This window comes from Onychomys torridus, chromosome 13 (genome assembly GCF_903995425.1).
Source record: "Onychomys torridus chromosome 13, mOncTor1.1, whole genome shotgun sequence".
Classification (NCBI taxonomy): Eukaryota; Metazoa; Chordata; class Mammalia; order Rodentia; family Cricetidae; genus Onychomys; species Onychomys torridus.
In genome coordinates this window covers 390,245-414,364 of record NC_050455.1, presented here as the reverse complement: position 1 = coordinate 414,364, position 24,120 = coordinate 390,245, and the positions used below count along the sequence as shown (strand labels likewise).

General features: G+C 37.9%; 2 protein-coding genes across 4 annotated transcripts in view; one reads left to right on the top strand and one right to left on the bottom strand.

The window, feature by feature from the left end:
* The window catches only part of Usp14 (ubiquitin specific peptidase 14), a 37,672-nt gene extending 31,720 nt beyond the window's left edge, over positions 1-5,952 (top strand). For all 3 annotated transcript variants that reach the window (XM_036205089.1, XM_036205088.1, XM_036205090.1), the window contains 3 exons: positions 1,534-1,594; positions 2,208-2,315; positions 3,256-5,952. In XM_036205089.1, coding sequence (XP_036060982.1) covers positions 1,534-1,594; positions 2,208-2,315; positions 3,256-3,407 — 321 coding nt within the window. In that variant the 3' untranslated portion in view covers positions 3,408-5,952. The remainder of the gene's footprint in view (positions 1-1,533; positions 1,595-2,207; positions 2,316-3,255) is intronic.
* Positions 5,846-24,120, bottom strand: part of Thoc1 (THO complex 1) — a 46,596-nt gene continuing 28,321 nt past the window's right edge. The window contains exons 12-21 of the mRNA XM_036205086.1: positions 15,553-15,653; positions 13,820-13,886; positions 13,572-13,622; positions 13,413-13,483; positions 12,992-13,087; positions 12,384-12,449; positions 9,847-9,930; positions 7,523-7,670; positions 6,709-6,784; positions 5,846-6,249 (exon numbers count right to left, since the gene is read on the bottom strand). Coding sequence (XP_036060979.1) covers positions 5,954-6,249; positions 6,709-6,784; positions 7,523-7,670; positions 9,847-9,930; positions 12,384-12,449; positions 12,992-13,087; positions 13,413-13,483; positions 13,572-13,622; positions 13,820-13,886; positions 15,553-15,653 — 1,056 coding nt within the window. The 3' untranslated portion in view covers positions 5,846-5,953. The remainder of the gene's footprint in view (positions 6,250-6,708; positions 6,785-7,522; positions 7,671-9,846; positions 9,931-12,383; positions 12,450-12,991; positions 13,088-13,412; positions 13,484-13,571; positions 13,623-13,819; positions 13,887-15,552; positions 15,654-24,120) is intronic.

The following is a 24,120-nucleotide window of genomic DNA, read 5'->3' as shown; positions in this document are numbered from 1 at the left end:
CATGTTTTGGTTGTCATATGTGTGTCTTCTGCTGAACTAGCTATTACTCTGTTGTAGATTGTAATTCTTAGCTCTGCAGACTGCAAGTCTTTTTCTCAAAAGTCAGTAATTTTATCTTTTCATCCATTATAATGCAGAGAAAAAGTTGAAGAGTTTTATAGTTTGTTCATTTTGATATTTGATTCATTCTGATTTAACTTCTAGGTGATAAGATGTTCACATTCATTCTTTTGGATATGACTGTCTAGCATCTAAAAAAAAAAAAAAGAAAAGAAAAGAAACAAACCTAGTATTTGCCAATTTAGTGATCCTAGCATCTTTGTAGATAATTGGTTGACAATAGATAAGAATGTTTCTGGAGTCTTTAATTTTTATTCCATTGGTTTGTACATCTGTTCTTTGGCCATACTATGTTTGTTTTCGTTCCCTAAGAGAGGGATTCTTGGGGCCCAGGCTGGCCATGAATTTGCTAGATATTTGAGACTAGCCTGAACTCCTGAGCTTCTGCTTCTAGCCCTCCAAAGTGCTGGGATTTACAGGCATGTGCCACAATATCATAACTACCAAAATGTCCCTCTAAGGATCGGATTTGTGATCTCCAACTGTGATCTTTTTAATGCTTCTTTCTGCAAATGGCATCACTATCTTTGTATATTGATCTTACATCCTGCAGCTTTTTTTTTTTCCCCCTGTTACTGTTCAGACAGACTGTGTAGTATTGTTTTCTATTTGATTGTGGAAATAACCAATGTCTGGAGACTTCAAGTTTTCAAAGGTTTAACTTAGTTTCCTGAAACTACAGGACTGGTAGAGAATTACTCAAGTGATCTATTTCATATTGTGTTTGTGTTCACAAAATCGATTAATTTCATTTAGCAGGTCTGTGTAATTGTTCCTGGTAATCTTTTATTAGCTGTTATATGTCTGTAGGGCAAATCTACCCATTTCTCTATTGATAATTGTAATTTGTTTCTTTTCTTCTTGAGGGTTCTGTTTTATTGTTTCAAAGACTGGCTCTGTTTTGTTGAGTTTCCTGTTTTGTTATTTTTATTTGAGACCTGTTTAATTTTTCCCTGCTAGTAAGATGAGTTGAGGCAGTGAGTTGCTACTAAAGTCTCTTGTGTATGTAGTATATTACTTTTAGTATAGGCCTTTGTTCATTTCAGCTAAAATGGAAGAGTGACTTCAATTGCAGAAACTTGACTTGGGGTTTGTGATTTGTTTTGAGATAGCCCCAGAAGGTTCACAGACACACCTAGATTTTCTGGTATGTTAAAATTTTAGTTAGTGGCTTAACATTAGCAGTATATCCAGGGAACATGTTATATTTACTGTGATAATATTGTGTATTATTAAAGAGTAGAGCCTTTGGCTTTGCAGTTTTTATGGTAAGTGTAGTTTAACATTAAAGTATTTGCAAGGCAGACTGTTGTTTCAGTGATTTGTAGACAGTGTATTTATATCATTAAGTACTAACAAGAATGTGTTCATTTCCAATATCACAATTTAAAATTAAATTTTTTTTCCTCTTAGAATGACAAGAAGAATGGTCCCCCAAAAGAAGTTAAGTATGAACCCTTTTCGTTTGCTGATGGTAAGTGGATGTTTCTTTTGTTGTTTTTTCGAGATAGGCTTTCTCTGTGTAACAGTCCTAAATATCCCAGAGCTTGCTCTGTAGACCAGGCTCGCCTTGAACTCACAGAGATCCTCCTGCCTCCCGAGTGCTGAGAGAAAAGGTGCACGCCACCACTTGGCTTTTGGATGTCTCACTTCTGTTGTATACACATTTAAGACAGATGGCATGTCCTACCATTTATCTGATTATTCCTATACTATGCTTTTTTCTTTTAATTTAGGTTTTTGTTTTTGTTTTGAGAAAGGATGGCCTGGAATTTACCATGTAGCTTAACTAAGGGTGGTCCTCAAAGTTATTTTTTTTACTTGTCTTAGCTTCTCAAGAATTGGTGTGATAGACATGAGCCACTGTTGCCTGGTCTAAATTCAGGCTTCTTGAAAAGTAATTTTCCTTAATATAACTTAAAGTGGTACATTTGGATGTGTAGTTGTGGATAATAAACTTAATTGTAGCTCTGCACAGTGATATTTCATGGAGTCCAGGAGAGCAGTATTTCTCCAGTCCTAACTTGATGATTGAGAGAGCACTTGACTGTTTGTTGCCTGTTTTAATTGATTCCCTTCTCTTTCAGATATTGGCTCCAATAATTGTGGATACTATGACTTACAAGCTGTTCTAACTCACCAGGGAAGATCTAGTTCTTCAGGTCATTATGTATCATGGGTGAAAAGGAAACAAGGTAAAGAGTATTGTTACAGTTGTTAACTACTACTTTATTATTGCAAACTTCATAGCATTGCAAGTATTTTTGTCTGTGATTCTTTATGCCTTTTAAACAATTAAAATGAAAAATAATTGTAGTTTGTATGCAGGTATGTGGGTATTTGTATATAGGCCAGAGGTCCATGTTAGGTGTCTTCCTTTACCACTGTTGACAGTTTATCACTGAGCCTAGAGCTAGATTGAGCTCGATTGGCTAGTCAGGGAGCCCAGGCAGCTGCTTCTCTCCTAGCCCCACAGCACTAGGGTTACAGACAGGAGCCATCATGCACAGCTTTGCCTGGGGGATCATCTGTGTGTCAGGTACTTCACTCACTCAGTAAGTCACCAATTCTTTCTCTGTGTTCTAAACCCCCCACCCCCAAGCTTTGCCTATCTTTTAATTTCAAATTTATAACATCAGCAGTTATAGCTGAGAAAGTTAGCTTAAAAACTATTGCCCAAGCAAAAATGTCATGAAGTGGTATGGATTTATAATTTTGTCTTCCAATAGCTAGATTAAGATTAATATGGCTAGATTCTTGTATTTGAGGGTTTTTGGTTGTTTTGTTATTGGGATCAAACCACAAAGATATATGCTGAGCAAGTGCTGTGCAACCAGCTACATCCCTAGTCCCTTTCGTACCTGTCTGTGCTCAAACTTGCATTGGCACACATTATGAAGTTTCTGGAGATCTGCAGAGTGCACTGGAGACAATGAGGGTGGAAAGGCAGATCATGCATTAGAAATGGTGCTGAAATAGCTGGGATGTCATGGAACTCTTGATATCTTGAACCTGCATGGTCCCCCAGGCCACACTTGGGAGAGCTGTTGGTAGTCAGGTGGAGTACTCCTGCACATCACATTAGTTTCTTTTGCACTAGAACTCTGAAAATAATTGTGTGCTATCTTAACTTAGATGAATGGATCAAGTTTGACGATGATAAGGTCAGCATTGTAACACCAGAAGATATCCTGCGGCTGTCTGGTGGTGGAGACTGGCACATTGCTTATGTTCTACTTTATGGGCCTCGAAGAGTTGAAATAATGGAAGAAGAAAGTGAACAGTAATCTTCAATTTAGCTATTTATGCCTAGGTGTGAAATGAAGAAGAATTTTTTTGTTTATCATTTCTATAGTCTTGAGCTCTAAAGGGAACAAAGAAGAACAGAACCAGGCCACTTGTACATCATCAACCTTAGGACTACAGAAAATTACTTTTGGGTGCTACCCTGTATAAAGGTAGCTGGAAGACATTCTTTAAAAGCTTATTTCTTGCATTAATTCTTACAAATTCTTAGCTGAAGTAAGTCCATTTTTCCCCCTTGCCCTTCCAGCTCAAGATTTAGCAATGATGTTTATTGCACACCTATTTGTTGTTCTTGCATGGTTAGTATCACCGTTCAGTAGCTGCCCATCCTTTGCCTTATCTAACCAATATTTTTCTAGGAAGGTGGAAAAGGAAGTGTTGCTCTCTCATCGTGTAACTCAGTGCTGCTGTCCACAATCCATCAACTGGGTGCAATCAAGTATTTGTCCAGACTGACTGTTGCTGGCCTTTCATGACTTTACAATAAATTGTGATCAATAAGAATACATTTGATTATACACTGATTATTGTGTCTCTAATGTACTATGGTTTATATATTTAACTTTGCATTGGTTTTGTACTAATCATATATGTCAACAAGTTCTGGTTGCTTATTTTTAGAAAATGATATTTAGTAATTAAAAAAAAAGAAAAGAGGGATTAACAACTTTTGACCTCCTGTCTTTAGTGTTAGTTTGGCTGAAGAGTCAGATGAATTCAAAACTATACAATTTCTGCAGATTATTAATAATCTTAAGCTGTTAAGCATCCATTTAAAATACAAGGTATCAGCGTAGGCAGTGTTATTTCAAAAGAAATACAAAGTTGTAAAAGTGAAAGATTCCTTTGAACACTGAATTCTGTGATCAGTTCCATTCTCTTACTCATTTGTTGTTTCTATTTTCTTTCCCAAAGTCTGTATGTCCATCTCAAAATTTAGTATTAGTGATTTTTAAAATTATGGTATACATTACCAAGAGTATTTGAATAAGATCAGTTTATTAATCTATTAGTTAGTTACTCATAAATCTTTAGATGGGTCAGAAACCTTGATTGTTAGGGAAAGGATGAAGGATTGGATATTACCTAATTGATCTGATTTTGAGTTGGGTATTGGTTAATAAAGTTGGAATATCATGACATCTTAGACCATATGTTTTAATGCTTTATGAAGTATGTTGCTACCTGAGTTGTATAGAAAAATCTGTTAACACTGTGGGATAAGTCAGCATTTCAGGGATATTCCTGTAAGTTTGCTCATTTAAACGATATTAGCAGTCAAGACTGTAATGCTTTATGCCATGACCCCTGGGACACAGTCCTTTATTCACTGTCATTTGCTAGAACAGTTGTAGAAGGAATTATTTAGCACCTCAGTTTTCCTACTAAACCAAGTGAAATGGGTTTAAACAACTATGTAAAAAAACATGTTAAAAATTTAAAAACTGTATCATTATAAAAAGCTTGGTTATAGTTTATTTGCTCTAAAAAGGTGTTCCAAAGATATTCCATAAAGTAGAAATTGGGTTTCTACCAGTGTTGTTTAATAAGGAGGTTTTAGAATGCAGCCATGAATGTAAGGGCAATGAGGCTAAAACAATCCCCTCCCTTCTAATTCCTGAATGTGCCTTTGTTTGTTTAGTGCACACAGAGGGCGGCCTCTGGAGGCTAGAGCTGTGCATGGTTATTCCCTAGCTAGTGGGGTGAGGTCCAAACAAGAGCACTTACAGTGGTGTGTGCCCAGTAGCCCTTGGACAGTGACATGACCTTAGCATCCTATAGATGCTGTAAGGGTAGATGACAGTCTTACCTTTAGCCAGTACTGCACATGCTCTGCTACCCTTGGGCGTTTTCACATACATTTCATTTGAATTAACAGGAATCCCTCAGTGTTTAAGGACTTGAGGGAGTCAAGTGATTTTTTTTTTTTTTTTTTTTTTTTTTTGGGTAAAGTTAATGGAGTAGTTGGGTCTTAGACTCCACCTCATTTAAAGTGAGAGGCTGGCAGACATTGTCTGGGATGGCCAAACAGTGCACAGTTTAGGCTCTGCAGGCGCTGGTTGTCAGTCTGAACTCATGCTGCTGTAGTGTGAGAACACTTGAACTAACAGATTAGTGTTTGCCGAGCTTTATAGCTTGAGAGTGAGAACAGTCCTAAGGTTTCAGAAGTATCATCCTGGGATTTCAGAATAAATTTTATAGTGAACAACATGCAGGAAACTAATTTGGGACAGGAATGTTACATACTCAAATAGTGCTTATTTAACTTCATTATAAAAGTACTTACAAAACGTAGTCTGTGATACTGAGGTCGTTTTACTTTGGCATTATTCCCACCCCACCCTCCTATACTCCAAACTAAGGTTTGAAGCAATGCCTGTTCTGTGTTTCTTGAAGCACTAGCCAACTGTACAACAGCTGTTATAAAAGTGTTTATTGTTTACCAAAACCAGTGGACCTCTTATCAAATGCTGCTTGGTAACAAAATCTTATCAGTTTAATAAAAAAAGAAAGGAAAGAAACCAAGCTAACTGTTTGTCTCCGTGTCATTAGTTAGACTTTCTGCAAGGTCACTTAATCCACACTTGTTTAGTGCACTAATCAGGTTATCTGTTGTTGCATGAGCTCCTTCTTGATCTTGCCAGGCAACAAGGAGCTGCTTGGCCCTCATCTTCATGTCTTCACTGTCACACTCAATCTGCCTAATTTCAGAGTCTTTAATTTCCAAGTAAGGAGCCAAAATCTTCCATTGCTCACCAAGTTTGTTGGCAAATAACTCTATTTGTTCCCCTGTTACAGGTTTATGTCGTCGAACATCGGGACCTAGAAGACACGGGGATGTAAATTATGTGCAAAATACAGGGATGTGCAATTCTAAGTATTTGAAAGAACTGCAAAGCTAAAAAACCCCACTGGGTACTTTACTTTAAAACTTAATTCTCCATAGGGTTACAGCCTCCTTTAAAAAATTAAAAAAAAAAAAAAAAAAATCACAATTCAGGCAGGAGTTGTTCCCTTCAGCCCTAACTAGTTAGCAGATTTTAAAGCTCTGCCTTAAAACACCGATCTTCATTAATCCTCTTAAAATTAGCATTTCCAAATCTCATTATATAAAATATATTTTAAGAGACTAATGGTTTTAATTTCTCACTGTAAGTCAAAAGTAGACCTGAGATAAATGGGAGAAGTTGAGTAGTAGATCAAATTATGTAACATACCTCTCAAAAAAGAACCCTATTTTTTTCCAATTTTGTAAAGTAGCCAAGAAAATCCAATTCTTACTTTCATTTTCCTTCAGTAAAGCATCATTATCTTCCTCATCTTCATCTTCACCTGTTTTTATTTCTTCAGAAGGAGGCTATATTAGATGAGAAACAATGATGCTTATTTATTTGAGACAGGGTTTCTCTGTATAGTTTTGGAGCCTGTCCTAGAACGCACTGTGTAGACCAGGCTGGCCTCGAACTCAACAGAGACCCACCTGCCTCTGCCTCCCAAGTGCTGGGATAAAAGGGGTGCATCACCACCTCCTGGCAAACAGTGACGTTTAAAAGAACACTAGTTTCTGAAAATAACAGGAAATAGTTCTGTTTAGATATATAATTATAAGGTTGTAAGATTCCCAGTAATGGACCCCAGACCCCTGCAACCCATAGGTCCTCTCAGTTGGGGCAGAAGGAAGACTGAGAAGCATGAACAAGCCGATTTGACACAGGGGTGATAGAGATTCACCATGTCTATTATTACCATACTGTAAGAAAACACTGGAAGAGAGCACAATGGAAAGTTCTGCCAGGTACCCTAGTCACTCCTACACCCTGCCCTTGACAAAAGACAGTACAACACTTTGGTGAAGAGGAAAAATTGGTCAGTTTACCACAGACAAGTTGCTAACACATTTATAAATATGTGCTGCACAGGTTCACATTTTCTCTGTGAATATTCAATAACACTTCCCCAATCTAAAACATGGTGGTCTGTAGATGACTGTTTTTGTGTGAAAAACTCTTTTTAGTTCTGCTCAAATACTGATAGCAGTTTTAAAGCAGATAATGTCTACTAAAGGAAGTAGGAAAAAATGACGTATGAAACTTACTGGTAGTTCCTTGGCTAGCTTTATTACCATGTTCTCGAGGTACTCTGGCAGACTTTTAAACTGCTGGTTGGTTGGCTGGAAGAAGTGAGGGCTTCTCCGAGCTAAGAGTCTGAGAGCTCTCCACCCATAATTTGAATTGTTCACAGCTCTGTAAGAAGAGTTGTCAGCCTTGTGATTTATAGTCGTCCACTTCCACAGTTCTATGTCACACGACACTTTGTACTTTATTGCAAGTAACAGTTCAAAGTACCATCTTTTAATTTGAAAGTCTATATATTTTGCTTATTTTAGCAAGTCAATGGTTTAAGTCCCTACTCCTGACTACTAGACACTGCATAGAAATCATCCATCCAGTTATATAGAAGGAAAAAGATAGGAAAAAAGATACTTAGTGAGTTGGTATCCATATCTGAATGCCACCTACAGATGTGAGTTTAGAATATTTCATAAATTTGAGTTTATCCTGTTAATGTAACTAATATAAGTTGAAGACATCTAATGTAAAATCTGACATGTTTAACTTATCTTAAAATGTTTGCCTGCTAAGGTCTAAAATGTTCTAAATATGGGGGAAAAAAAATCAGAAAACACAGCTTCAAGTATTTTGAATAAAGGACCTATATTTGGAGTTGTATTTATATAACACTAATCTTTAATTCACTTAATGTCAACCTCAGTAAATAAAAATGGCTCAAAATGCAAGAGCAAATATCCAGGAGCCATAGTAGTGACAGTGATGTCAAGAAAAAGAATCAGAAATGGAGAAAAAAGGACCTGTGAGAAATCCTAAAGACAAATGCCCTCAAAAAGATAAAACTGCAGGAAGTACAAGCAGATCCTTTTTAGGGCTTTGTCCACTCCTGCCCACCCTGCAATCCCCAAATGCAGTCCTGAAATCTGGTTTATATATATATATATATATATATATATATATATATATATATATATATATATATATATATATTATATATTTATTTATATTTATTTAATTTTAAGCATGAGAAAGAGTTTAAGCATGAGATGAGACTTGTGCATATTTTACTTTATTTTATTGATAAGATCTTACTCTGTACTAATCTCAAAGTTAATCCTGCTTTAGCCACCTGAGTGCTGGGATTATAGGTATGTGCTACCATGCCTGTCCTTTAGACAGGGTATAGACCAGGCTGGACTCAAACTCAATGAATCCACCTGCCTCTGCCTTCTGAGTGCTGGGATGAAACCCATGCCCAACACTGTATCTATCTTGTCATTCATTTTATATACTTTAGACTTTTATTATGTGTATGGGTGTTTTGCCTGCATGATTGTGTGTATCTTATGCATGCAGTGCCAAAGAAGATGTCATGTCAGATCCTCTAGAAGTGGAGTTAAATGGTTGTAGCCACCATGTGGTGCTGAGACTCAAACCTGGGACCTTTGGAAGAGCAGTTAGTGCTCTTAACCGCTGAGCCATTTTTCTAGCCCATAGATGAATATTTGAAAGATCACTCTCCAATGCATGGAGAATAGAACATACATTAGTTATAAAGTTGGGGTATGTAAAAACTTATCACTGGGTCAAAATTAGTCATTTATGTGGTCTGCTAACTACATGCTATGCATGGATCAAAACAAACCATTTAATTTTCAGAAATACCCTGTGAAATGAGTGGTTACTACTTAGCAAATGAGAAAAGGAGATTTGTTAGTAAGTGGCACGGGATGGGAACCTATATATTCTGACAGGAGGGCCCTTGCCTTTAAATCACAATTCCAAAACACCTACCTAAAAGCTAAAACTGTGCTGTCACATGGGACACTTTAGATAAAAGATGCTGAGTCTTAAAGGTTACCCTAGAAATTTAGGGTACGGCAGCAGATGTGGAGGCAGGTGGAGGGGGCAGCAATGTAAAAGGCCAAACAGTTCCACAGATGCCACGATGGGTCTACTGGCAGATGCTGTTTAGCGCTGAAGAGAAAAGTCCTGTGAAGCTATCTCAGTGGAATGACAGGGAACCACAGCCTCAAGTGCATGGCTGACATGGAGGATGTGAAGACAAAACTAAACTGGCTGTCAGGAGAGAAGGCTGTGCAGAATAAACAATAGAGGTGACAGGTGAGAGTTCTTCAGTGTGAGGTGGGTGGGTTATTGCAAGTCATGTTTGAGAGCCAATAGGAATGAATAGCCATTATTTTCAATAAGGATGTTAAGTAATGTGAACTGTGTGCATAAATTCACCCTAAAAGCACTACTCTGCTGACTTAATAAACTGTATAGCATATGGAGGATTCCTAAAAACACATGAAGAAAGTTAGCATCAGTTCATTAGAACATTACTTACTTATATTCACTTTCAACCATGTTTTCAGGATCTGCTTGTTCAATGGCTTCTTCAAAGAACTCCTCCAAAGTTGGCATATATTCTCTGGTCATTAAAGAAAACAATGAAGTTCATCTGTAATTCTCTAAAACGGTAGCAATATGAATTTTAACAGTATGCACATGTGTTAATTACAGCTAGGATCTAAATGCAGGGACTCTAAGGAGAAGACTCAAAGCTAAATTCTAAAATGGAACAATAAGGAAGGTTTGAACAGTATTCACTCCATAGTTCAGCTGCCATACGTTAAAATAGTCTCTACTATTCTATTCATTATAACAAATATACTGTTATATGAGGATGAGCAAGGTTGAATAGTATTTGAAATTCACCAGCAAATAAGAAAATTTCACCTTAGTCCCTATCTACTAGTATTGTTTTTATTTACAGAAGAATTAACTGAACCTAAACTAATAAGCTATGCTGAGACTTTAAGGTATGTCAGAAATCATCTATAATATGCACTGGACAAGTCCTCATTCTAAAGTGTCAAAACTTTTGAAATTATTTCTTAGGAAATAAAGCTTACATAAATGTGTTTCTGATGTATTTTTCCTTTTCTTTTTTTTGAGACAGGGTTTCTCTTTGTAGTTTTGGTGCCTGTCCTGGATCTTGCTCTGTAGACCAGGCTGGCCTCAAACTCTTAGAGATCCACCTGTCTCTGCCTCTCAAGTGCTGGGATTGAAGGAGTGCTCCACCACTGCCCGGCTGTATTTTTTCTTTTTATGTAATGACTGCATTTAAAATAATGCCTTCTGCTTCGAAGACTTCCATCTGCTATCAACCTAAGCTCTGCCTATCACACCTTTATTCTTTTAGTTTCAACATTTTCATCTTTGTTTTTAAGGTATATGTCTTATAATCAATACACAGATAAATTTTTAAACTGACCATCCATCTGTCTTTGCATCAGGAAGCCTGATATTTGTTCATTTGAATTTAAATTGTATTGTGGTTTTTAGTACTTGATGCTTCTGTGCTTTTTCCTTCTGTACCTTCAGTTTGTACCTGTTTTCTGTTTTGTTTTTTTCCTGTTTACCTTTGTACTCCTCATTTAGTTAGAAAATACATATTCTGTTATCCAGCATACTTAATTCTGTCTCAGCTCTTTGAGGCTCTCATTCCATTGTCTTCTGAATTTCTTTTGTTTTTGAAGCCTGCTGTTAGTTTAATTTTACTCTTTTGTAGACTCTTTTTTTTTTTTTTTTCTTTTCAACGTCCTTCATTTTTCACATACACAGATTTGGTTTATCTGTTGAAGCCCACACATCTTAAATCAAAGAACTCATGCTGATTCAGTCCTGATCTCTTAAGTAGTGCTTCTTTCACACTCTTACGTACTTTCTGCTGGGTTTTTCCTGACTTCCTGTTGTATTGTTCTTAACCTAAATCTTTGCATTTTTAGACGTTATACTTGGTTGGTTTTTTTTGTTTTTTTGTTTTTTTTTCAAATATTCCTTTTTTGAGGCAAGGGCTCATTCTGTGTCCCAGACTGGCCTTAGTCTTCTGGCTTTACAGGTATGAGCTACCACACTCAAACTATCTGGTCCTTTTTGACAGTGTTAGGTTTTCTTGTCTCCAGCTGCTGCTTCCAGTTTTACTTACTAATTTATGTGTATGAGTATTTTCTCTGCTTGTACATCTGCACACCACTGTGTCCTTGGTACCCATGGAAGCCAGAAGAGGGTGTTGGATCCCCTGGGACTGGAGTTACAGATGATCATAAGCCATGGAGTGAGTACTAGAAATCGAACCTGGGTCCTCTGGAAGAACAGCCAGCACTCTTAACCATTGAGCCATCTCTCCAGCCCCTATCTGATTATTTATAAAACTCATGGTAGATTGATTCCTTGACCGTTTGTAAATTTGGCTGGTAAGTTTTTTAGACTTTTCCCTGTGTGATAGCTCCATCTGAAGGTTTGACCTTCAGACATTTTACCACCAGCTGACTTTTAGTCCAAGGTTCTCTATTACTGCTGGTACTAGAAATGTCAGCTGCATGAGAAAAGCCTGTTCTTGTTTCTCAGGAAATCCCTTTTCCATCCACAAATATGCTAGCATTAACAGACACACTTTCTGGTTTCCAGTGCCAGGGAGTTATGTCTTGTTCTTGTCTCCCACCCACCTCTCCTTCTTTGCAGGCAGGGTCTCTGCTTAGATCAGCAAAGTCATACTCAGCAAAGTCATACTTGGGCTCAGGTCACCTTCTCAAACTGGATCATCTCACCGCTCACTAGCTTGGAATACCAAATCAATCCAAAGTTACTATTTGGTGTTGAATCCCCTCCCCCCACCCTTCTTTTGGTGAAACTTTTATTTTGTTTGTGACTGCTAAAATTTTACAAGCATTTCTAGGTATTTTAAGCCAAACCATATTCTGCCAGGCCCAAAGTCAACCACAATAAACTTTTAAACTTTCCAGCTTTGATCACCGCTACGAAAAGGTTCCATTTTACTTTCTTGAACATTGAGAAAACTAACAAAAGTTTTACACTTGCCTTGTCTCTGATTTACAGGCTTCCATATTATCAGGACAGAGATTCCAAAGCCTTGTTAGCTCCTCACTATAAAATAATAGACATAATTTCATATGGATGGCATCCTCAGTACGTTGTAAAATTGCATATATAATGTAAGTAGTAGGTTTGGGGGTGATGATAGTAATGTTCTACCTAAGTATATATTTAATGATAATTCAATCATTTTTCAGAATATGTTCAATCACAATAAAAAATGGAGTTGACTGGAAGGGTTCAGTAACTACAAGTTGAGTTGTACTGGCCTAAACAGTTGCATTGCACATGACATGGAAAGGATGGCAAGAGACAAGTGCTTGGAAGTGGGAGACACAAGGATAGCTTAAGTGGCAGGAATTCACACTCACAGTTTTGAGCAATAGGAATGGTTAGCTTTAGTCATGCATGTAGGTGCCAAATACAAATTCATGATCCCTGTACAGGTGAAAAACTGGAGAGTTCTCTGTCATTTTGGTTGTGAACCTAGCCTTTAATGGCTGAGCCATCTCTTCAGCCTACCTGGAGAGTTCTTATAGTAATATTTTCAAGATATAAAAATAGCTAGAACATATGAAGGTGAGTGGACATACTTTCCAATCAGGATTTTCTTGTTGGGCCCTTTGCCTAAGAAGTCTTCTGGGGCTGCTCTCTTCCGCACCACTCTTGTGGGCTTGGTGTCTGATGCTCTGTGAACAAATAACAAAACACACACATTCTGGGGACTGTATATGGATGGCAGGAATCGGAGAGTGTTTCTGTCTAAGCACTTGTCTAATGTGCATAAGCCCAGCAAAACAAACCAAATCTCAGAAAAACCAAGAGAGTTACTTATTGGTTTTGCCCTAAAATATGAAACCATCATAGTATGAGAGAACACTCATCAGACAAGACAGAAATACCATATTATAGAGCAACAGACAACCATCTCAACAATACCAACTTACTCTGAGAACTATCAAACTGTACTTTGAAACGTCCTTTTCCTATTTCTTGTGGTAAGTATCTATTTACCTTTCTTTCACAAAACTTGGGCAGCCTTCATTTTTCCATGAGTTCCAGTTTTCTTCAGTGTTTAAAATATGCTAGGATAAACAAAAGACATTACATCTACATAAAAGAATAGTTTGGAATTATGTTTGGTACTAAGAAAACTAGTGATCAAATACATACCTCTACCATCTTTGAAAATCTTTCTCCATCGGGGGGGTTTTCAGATAGTAGCTGTGATTAGAAAGAATATACTAAGCTTTCAACAACTTTCTGCATCATAGGAGTGGTTTGCAGGCAGAGAACCAAGAAGTGTTTGTGTTCTTGTACCTGAGCTTAACTTTATCCTTATTTTCCTATTTGGGGCTGAAACAAAGAAAATTCTAAATTTCCATTTTTTCAATCATGGGTTTGTTGCATGTTGGACTTACTTGGTAGACTGATTTTGTAGTATCTTCAATCCAGAGTGATTGCTCATCAGTTAAAACATAGTTTGAACTAGGGAAAGAGAACAAATGCATACATGAACGAACATATGTATTTATGCTGAGGTTTATTTATGGCACCAAAAATTAACCATATTGGGTCAAAAATTACCAAAAACCATCACATATTTGAGGATTCTAAGAAAATCCTTGCATTTCTTTGTCAAGTGTTAGAACTGAAGTTAATGGAAGTATAAAGGCAAGTAAAACAATTAACTGATCTGAATTTAATGAGATAAAAAATCTGAGAAAACATTAACACAATACTCTATGTGATACATACTCAGATAGGAATGGTATATTTCCTTTAAAAAAACATTGAAAATACAAACCCTAGAAAAGGCTACTGCTCCAAAGCTATCACCAAATGCACCTAGATTGTCATCTGCCGGGATCCGACTACAGGCTCAGAATCTGCAGACCCATTTCATGCACATATTAAAGAGAGTACAGTGACTTAATGACTTTCCCAAAGCTCAAAGCTTGAATTCAAACCTAGGTCTGATTCTAAGCCCCAGATCTTTTTACATCATATGACACTAAACTTTATCACAGAATAAAAAAAAATATATTTTTGGGTTGGTATCCTGTGCTACTTAATGACAATTCTGAAGGAACTGCAATAGGTGCTGACACTGGAATATGGATTCTGCAGGCACGAAAGCAATGTCCTTTATGCAACTCATACGGCATTGATTTGTACACAAGCAACAGGGGTCTGGCTTTAGTTAAGGACAGGACAAGAAGAAGTGGTATGCTTTTTTGGTGGAGGGGTTTAGACACAACAGAGATCCTGATGAGGTTATATGAAAACCTAAAACAGAACTGTGTGTTTGTAGGGAGTGTGGGGGGCAGAGGTCAACTCTGGGTGTTATTCCTCAGGTGCCATTCACTTTGTTTTTGGAGAAAGGGTATCTTACTGAGACCTGGTACTTGATTATGATTGAGCTTGGCTAGCTGGCCAGCATGCCACAGGGTCTTTCCTGTGCACATCTGCATCACTGGGATTACATGGTGTATCCCACAACTGGCTTTTTATGTAGGTGCTGGAGAATAAACTTGGGTTCTCATGCCTGTACCATAATCACTTCATCAAACTGTGCTATCTCCCCAGTACCTAGAGCTCACCTTTGGTTCAAAATTTTCTTTGCTTCTTTCAGTTCTAATGTCCTAGATGGCTTATACTATGTGAGAGTATTATTTCTTTAGTTTACAATTTAGCATGAGACAAATGACTGGGTGAGGTAATGGAGAATGCCATGCACCAAAAACAAAAGATCCTGGGAAAGCATGGTACTCAGCAGGGGACTCCTAAAACAAATATCCTGCAGATGTTCCCAACTAACTGTCTGGTTGCTGCAGTAGAAATACTTCAGGCATGTAGCTCTTATTCACAAAATGGGTTTAAGGCCAGTGAGATGGCTCAGTGGGTAAAAGCTATTGCTGTGCAATTTTGACAACCTGAATTCCATACTCAGATCCCATGGTGGAAAGAGAACTGACTTCTGAACACTGTCCTCTGACTTCTACAAGTGTACCATGGCATACACCCTAACCCGCAATAATTTTTAATTAAAATAACTAAATTACATGTATTTTATGGGTTTAAAACATGAAAAATTCTACGCAAGGTCTTTCATTGTCACTGTTTCTAAATCACTTACTACACATTAACTTACCTTTTGAATTTGACCTGTCCCTTGAGATATTGAAATAAAATGAGATACTGCAACAGGATGTGTCGCCGAAAGTTACTGTCACTTAGTTGTAAATCCATCAACTACTCAAAATATAAGCACATACACAAAACAACACATTAAAACCAAGTATGACTAGAAGAACAAATTATACAATTGTAGAAATGAAAGACCCTGTTTCAAATAAAAAAAAAAAGATTTGCTGTGCGCTCACTCCCTGCACAAGCCCAAGAACAGAACAGCAAAGGTTTTATTTTGACATCTTGGCCATTTTGTGCTATGTTGGTGAATAAAAATATGCTCTCTTTAGCCCTGACACCAGGACAACATAAGGCAGAAATAAAATGATGTGAAACAGCACCTAACATTTTCCTACATTCGAAGAACAATGGCTACAGGAAGGCTCCACGTAAATGGTACAACAGCAAGGACACCACTCAGTTTGCATCAGAAGTGGGGCTGAATAATTAAGCAGAAATTAGAAGTGAAGCGTTACCTATAAGTTAAAAATGGGCCCATTCTCTTTAAATTTTAGAGGACACTGCACTGTAACTCTATCACAGAACAAGGAATAGAATGAGCTTGAGGATCATTAACAAGAGTGCTCTCCAGCAACTCTGCCCCTAGCTGCTTCTGCTGGGAGTGACTGCTGGCAGGAAAGTCATGAGATCAGGGATAGCTGAAGACTTTCCACACACTTTTATCAGTTCTGCCTTTTTTGACCTAGAGGAAGAGTGGGAAGTTGCCTTCTTTTAAATGAATGTTCAGTACTGTATCAGAAAGCCTCAGTGACTGGTTTTAAGTTCAATGTCCCAAGTTCTAGGCTCAGCTTCACCTGGATGTTTTTAAGATAGCCTGCCACAACTAGGCTGTCTACTTACTAGCACCTTCTTTCACGCTGCTGGCTCATGTTTAAGCTGCATGTTGTTGTTCTAATATATCTACCTGGCCTTAGCTCAGGTTTGGGGATGAATATTTGATTCTGTTATTTCTCATGTTCACTCTCCCACATGTGAATGGCACACCAGTCATCTTCCTCTCCTCCAGATCCCAACTGACTTGACTGGCATTACAAAGACTCTTAGCTTCTGGAGTTAACTCCACTAACAGGCACATCCCTTCTACTCTGATGCTTGTTGCATGGTCACAAGTTAAGACTAGTAGTAACTATCCAGACATTTTCAGCTCTGGAATCTTCCTCACAGGAGGAGCAATGACAATCTCTGATTTTTTCAGGGCTCACTCTGAGTTGATCCTTGTGTAGCTAATACTGAGATAGTCCTTCGGGCTCTCTGTTCACTGCTTATCTGTAAATCCTACCCTGTTTTTATTATAATCTGATTATGGTTTAGTTGTCAGGAAAATTTTTCCTTAAGGTGTTGTGGGCCAAGAAGTATGAGTATTGTGTACTACTTATACAAGCACTTAAAATGTAGTAACAAAACAAAAAAGCTACAAGTGGGCCAGACTTGGCCACAACTTTCTCTTTTCAACCATTTTCTTGCTAATTTATTGAACACTCTTTTGCACCATGGTCTGCCACATCTACCAAGCACACAACTTGATTACAACAACTGTAGTCACCTTCTCTATACCAACACTATGGTTCTACCCAGAATGAAGGTGAAGGTGTTTGAGCAAACAGACAAATCACATGGCTGGGCAAAGAATGTCATTACTCAGGTGCCCCAGTGGGAACATCTTGTTTTACTCAGCAATCTTTCTTTATTCTTTAAGGCTATCCCTCCTATTCCCCACAGTAACTATTTAAATAAAATAAACCTTTCCACTTTCCAAAAACACTATTTGCCTTCAATGAGAAAAAAAGTCATCAAATCAGAAGGCATTTAATTTCTTGCTTCCTCCCAAGGTAAAACTGAGCTGCACTTGGACTTGTTTTCTCATCTGCTTCTGTTGTATCTTCCTGGTCAAAGAAAACCCTTTCATCCCAACAAAGCCCTCTGTGCATCTCAGTCTAACTGAGCCTCGCTGGTTATCTGATGTCTGTACCCTCCCTTCCTTCTTCCCAAGCTCCACTTAATAGTAAATATTTCAAATGTTTAAAAGGCATACACAGTTCAATATTTACACATTATCACCTAACTACTTGTTTCACATTTGTTTAAAAACTTATATTCTGAAACTGCTGAGTCCCTATCACCATCCATATTCCTACTCCTTTCTCCTGCCATGGTAACCATTCCCATGTATTTGGTGATGAGGATTCTTATGCATATTTTATAGTATTAATATATATACAGGCATCTATAAACACCATACAGATGTATTCAAACTGTATTACATTCATTGTTCTGTAATTTGCTATTTTCACACAATACTGGGCTTGAAATCTACCCACATTAATACATGTAGCATTAGGTTCAGGGATAGCAATTTTTTTTCTGTGTTCGGCAGAAGTTGTAAGTACTTTAGGTTATGTGGACTGTATGATTGATCTCTGTCATAACTACTGATCTCTGCACTCAAACAAAAGCAGCCAGGAAATATGTCCACGAAGGATCATGGGCACATACAGTAAAGCTTATTTACAAATGAGCCAAATTTGCAGACCATTGCTCCAAGGCATCCACTGTGAACTCTTCATGCAATTGTTGAATAAATCATTGCCCTGAGTGGGAACAAGGCCTTGTTTCCAAATGTTCATTTACACAGCATTTTTAAGTCAGTACAACAAGTCTTATGACTTCCTTGAGTGGGTATATAATTCTCTAGGACAGTGGTTCTCAACCTTCCTAATGCCGTGACCCTTTAATAAAATTCTGCATGTTGTAGTGACTCCCAACCATAAAATTATTTTTGTTGCTACTGTTATGAACTGTAATGTAAATATCTGTGTTTTTGATGGTCTTAGGCAACCTCTGTGAAAGGAGAACTTGACCCCCAAAGGGGTTAAGAAGCACTGCTCTAGGAACTATAACTAGTAATAGAAGTTTTTAACTTTCACACTTAAAGTTATTACAAGTGGTTCATTCAGTTTTATAACAAACTGTCCTACCTTTGTCAAAATAATTTATCCTGGGCGTTTTTTCTTTTCTTTTCTTTTTTTTTTTTTTTTAAAGACAAGGTCTCACTATGTAACTCTAGCTGTCCTGGAACTTGCTATGTAGAGCAGGCTGGCCTCAAAATCACAGAGAATGGACTGGCCTGCCCCTTCATCCTGAGAGCACCAAGTCATCTAGTGCTACACAGGGAGATTTTGTTTAAAAAAAGAAAAAGAAAAAGAAACAGAAACAGAAAAAGGAAAGAGAGAGAGAGAGGGAGGGAGGGGGAGGGAGGGAAGGAGGGAGGGAGGGAGGGAGGGAGGGAGGGAGGGAGGGAGAGAGAGAGAGAGAGAGAGAGAGAGAGAGAGAGAGAGAGAGAGAGAAAGAAAAAAAGAAAGAAAAGCTAATGAAAACCTAATGGTACACTACCAAGTCCAATCTCTGCAAAGACAACTTCTGAGAATGCAGAGTTATGTTGCCATGTATGTCTCTTTTAAAATTATCCTCTTTGTAATTCTGATTTAATTACACAGTGGCCAGACACTGTGTTTGACATGGTATGTGATCTTTGAAATCTGCTGAGACTTCCCTTGTGATCCTGTACATAGATACATTTGTGAATGTCTCAACTATATGCAAAAAGAATGCATTGCCTTTGCTTTGTATAGATTTTCAGAGGTACTCCATCAAGCTTAGTGCTTCTGTTGTTCAACCTTCCACATGCTTACCAATCTTTTATCCCCCTGATTCAGCCCTTAAATGTAGCTCTATAATAATTATGAATGTACCAACTTCACGTAATTTTACATTTTTATTGTTTTAAGGATACAGTTAGCATACATAAGTCAGTTCTTCTTGGTGGTTCATTCCTTTGCTATGTAAGTTTTTAAACTATGCATTTTCTTGCCAATTCTTTGATGTTCAAGTAGGTTTTTGTTTGTTTGTTTGTTTGTTTGTTTGTTTTTGTTTTTGTTTTTTTGAGACAGGGTTTCTCTGTGTAGCTTTGCACCTTTCCTGGATCTCGCTTTGTAGATCAGGCTGGCCTCAAACTCACAGAGATCCCCCTGCCTCTGCCTCCTGAGTGCTGGGATTAAAGGCGTGCGCTGCCGCCACCACCACTGCCACCACCACCACCACCAGGCTTTTTTTTTTTGTCTTTTTTAAAAGGTTACTTATTATTGGGGCCACATGTGCTATGGTGCACATATGGACCTCAGAAGACAATTTTATGTACTTGGTTCTCTCCTTCTACCTTTATAAGGGTTCCAGGGATCAAATTCAGGTTGCCAGGTTTTTACAACAAATGCCTTTACCCATTAAGCCATCTTGTTTCTGTTTTTCAAGACAGGGTTTCTCTGTGTATCCCTGGATGTCCTGGAACTAGCTCTGTAGATCAGGATGGCTTCAAACTCAGAGGTCTGCCTGCCTCTGCCTTCTGAGTGCTGGGATTAAAGGCATGTGCCACCACCACCTAGCAATCCTGCCAACCTCATGTAGTAGTAGCAGCAGCAGCTGCTGCTTCTTCTAATTATTATTATTGTTATTATAGCTCAGGCCAGCCTTGAGTTCATGGCAATCATCCTGCCTAAATTTCATCAGTGCTACAATTATAGGTGCAAACCACTATGCCCTGTGTGAATGTAGTTTTCTTTTGAATTGGCATGTCTCTTTCCATTCCAATAATTCCATCTAAATTTTTCTTGTATTCTACCCTACCCATATATAAAATTTAAGGTTCTTTGATGCAACCAACAGAATTACAGAGCTTAGCTACATACGTTGGAAATGAGCTAGAAAGCAATAAGATTGTCCAAGAAAAACTCACTATTAAGAAAATTTTTAGGAGGACAAATATACGAAGTTCAGGGCATCTCTGTACATGAGAATTTGTCCTTAGTGAGGTAGAGTACATAAAGAGCTGCTTTTGTATGCTCTGAGCTACTACAGAATAGTTCTCTCTCTTAGAACAAAACTACTCTTTTAGATGTGCTGAGTGTAATAGTGACAAGAATGTTATCTGCAAAAAACGAGTAAGTAGTAATTAAGAATACGTGCTGTTCTTGACCTGAGTTTGGTTCCCAGCACCCAGGTTGCATGGATCACAACTTGGAACTCCAGCTCAAGGGGCTCTGACACTTCTGGTCTCCATGGGTAGCTTCTCTCTCTCTCTCTCTCTCCCTCCTCTCCCTATCCCCACATAGAGTTAAAAACAATAAAAAAGTACAGTTATTGAGCACCACTAAGTGCTTACATACGGGTAAATTGTTAGAAATGTATTCAGACAAGGAATAACCAGACTCAAGGTGTGAATGCTTCTGATGTGGCCACATTCTCCACAGGGAACACAGCCGCATGTTTATAAAGAGTAATATATAGTATAGAATAACTGTGTGCTAACAGAGGGCTTAAAGAACTAAACTACAAAATGGTTTTCAACTGGGAATAGATAACTTCAATATTCTTCACTTAACTAAGCTATAAAACATTTGTTAAAAAGAATGATTTTTATTTAACAATGAAATCATAAATTTTATTTTAATAGTATTCATACTTTCTTCTTTAAGTTAAACTGTTCTATTTGAAAAGTGAGGACAATTGAGTCCTGCTGTCCTTGAGTCCAGGTGGCAGGAGCCTCCAGTTCCAGTACAACCTGAGACAGAAAACAGGACTATGCACTTGGGGATATCCACAAGGATTCCCCACATTCAAATACTTCTAAAACTTTTTTTTTTTTTTGAGACAGGGTTTCTCTCTGTATCTCTGGCTGTCCTCACTCTGTAGACCAGGCTGGCCTAGAACTTGGAGATCTCCCTCCTGAGTGCTGGGACTAAAGGTGTGCACCACCACTGCCTGGCAACTTTCTATTTTTTAACAAAAATAATTATTGTGTTAAGCCAGGGTCTCCTGTACCGTGGGGCAGCTGACAACCTGCTCTGTGTAACTGGGGTTGAACTCCTGAGCTTTCACTCGCCAGAGCTGGGATTTCAGGCACTGCGACACCACCTTTACTTGTGCAGTGCGCTTCTGTGTGGGAGCAAGAACCTTACGAACTGAACTACATCTCCAGCCCAAATAATTTATGAAAAATAGAAAGGTTAATTTTTTTCAAGGTTTCAGTGTCTCCAACTGAGTTAAGAGAAATGTCTGCTGAAGGCAGGAGCTGTCAAATCTCAACCACTTTAATAAAAAGTCAATTTAAGGACATAGTAACAAAAATATGGTGAAACATGTCTCTAAGCCCAGAATTGGGAAAGCAGAGGCAGGAGGATTAGGGTATCCCTGGCTACATAGCAAGTTTGAGGCCAGGCTGTGATACATAAGAACCTGACTTTGAAAGGGGGAGAGGGGAACCTATAATCTTCAGTAAAATAAACAGGAAAACATGAATTTCATTTCCCTTAAGACTTTGAAGCACTATAAAAGATTAAAAAAAATGAAAAGAAACAAAACAAAACAAAACAGATGTTAGTAGTAAACTGAGCAAATCATATTTTTGGATTATTCTGCTTAGCCAGGGAATTAAGAGTTAGTGTTTAGACGTTATGCCCTGGCCTGACTCTAAGTACAAAGATTGTATATCATCCTTGTTAGGTATCATCTCCTGATTTAGGGGACTAAGGGAAAGACTGACCACATTCATGGAAGCAAAGTACACAGTTTCTGGGTAACAACATCCCATCAAACTGGGTCATAAGCATCTACTACAGTGATGAATCTCTAACCTTGCAATCCCTAAACCGCTTTTCTAAACTGTTCATTAATGAAATGACAGCAGTGTTTGATTTCACTGACTAGCTTTTTCTAGCAAAGAATAAAGTGCCTATATCCCTGAAAAAACAAAAACAAAAACTTACACTTTCTATGCTTTAATCTAGTTTCTGATGGCAGGAACTATCAGGCTGCAGGCTGCCATCTACTTAGCTGGAGTGACTTTTTTGGGGAGAATCCCAGTCTTTAAGACACCATGACAGATATTTAAAGTACAAAGCAGCTGGAGGGCTTCCTTGAGTAGAGCAGAAGGCATGTAGAACACTGCTTATTCTAATTCTACAGATAATGCACTAGCAACATTTCACTGGATATTAAGGGATAAACTCTGGGAATATGTAAAAAAAATATGAGTTCAGAGGTTCTAAATTTTAAAAATTTAAAAATAAAATTTAAAAACACTAAAGATGCAATAAATAAGTAAAAATAAACCCAAGACACACACTCTCTCTTTTCCTTTTGTGTGTTCGTGCGATCTGTGTGGGGGTCAGAAAAAAAAAAATCACTGGGTCTCCTAGAGCTGGAGTTCCATGTGTTGGTGAACTGCCCACCTTGGGTTCTGAGAACCAAACTCTGGTCCTCTGGAAGAGCAGGAAACACTCTTAACTGCTGAGCTGTCTCCCCAGCCCTTCACATTCTTTCAGACTTTAAGTTTTAAGCTTTTCAAAGCTGCTTTTTACCTACTTAGTAGGTACCTACTTAGTAATAAAATGACGGAGTTTATTAACCTTAGAAGCTTATCTTTTCTAATTGCTGATGAAGGAAATCCTCACAAAACAACAGAAAAGGAGACACATTTAGAAACCTGGGTCTGATACAGTGGATAAAGGATAAAACAAGAAACCCACCTACTTTATATTATGATGTGGAAATTTCTTTGAAATGCTTAAGTCTATTAATTTCTTATTAAAATATCCTTGGGAATGTTATTTGTACCCTCTCACCAGAAAAACAAAAACAAATTTTTTTGCGGGGGTGGGTTTTGAGACAGAGTTTCTCTGTGTAGCTTTGGAGGCTGTCCTGGATCTCGCTCTGTAGACCAGGCTGGCCTTGAACTCACAGAGATCTGCCTTGGCTCTGCCTCCCAAGTGCTGGGATTACAGGTGTGCACTGCCGCTGCCGCCGCCGCCACCACCACCACCACCATCTGGCTACAAACAAACTTTTAAGACATACAATTAACTATCATTTCCTGAGAAATGAACCTTTAATTCCTATAAGGACATTAATTCTTCAATGTTTGATAATTTCTTTTTTGTGCAGATAATATTACTTAAATTGATACTTCAGCTTTTTATATTTGCTTGTTTGGAAAGTTTCGTTGTTAAGCAAGAACTCTGACATTTTCTTTTCCTCCTTAACACAGGATAAAAGTTTTGGTAGAGTTTATATGTTTACCCCATTAAAATAAAGTAATTATAAATTGAATTTTAACAATCCAAATACAACCTGACCATTTGTCCCTTAGATAAACTTAATCAGTTTTTGTGTTACTGTGTATCTGGACTTCTTACTTTTCCTTTCTCAGTTTTTTTCTTCTTGTTATTTGTTGGATTTCCCTACCCTCTAACTTAATTTCTCTGCTGTTTGGGAGCTACATGTTGACTTTTTTTTTTTTTTTTTTGGAAGGGGAGGTGAAGTGGGGTGGAGTTTGAGACACGTTTCTGTGTAGCCCTGGTTGTCCTGGAACTCTCACTGTAGACCAGACTGTCTCTGTCTCCTGAGTGCTGGCATTAAAGGTGTGCACCACCACTGCCCAGCACTACCTGTTGATTTTAAT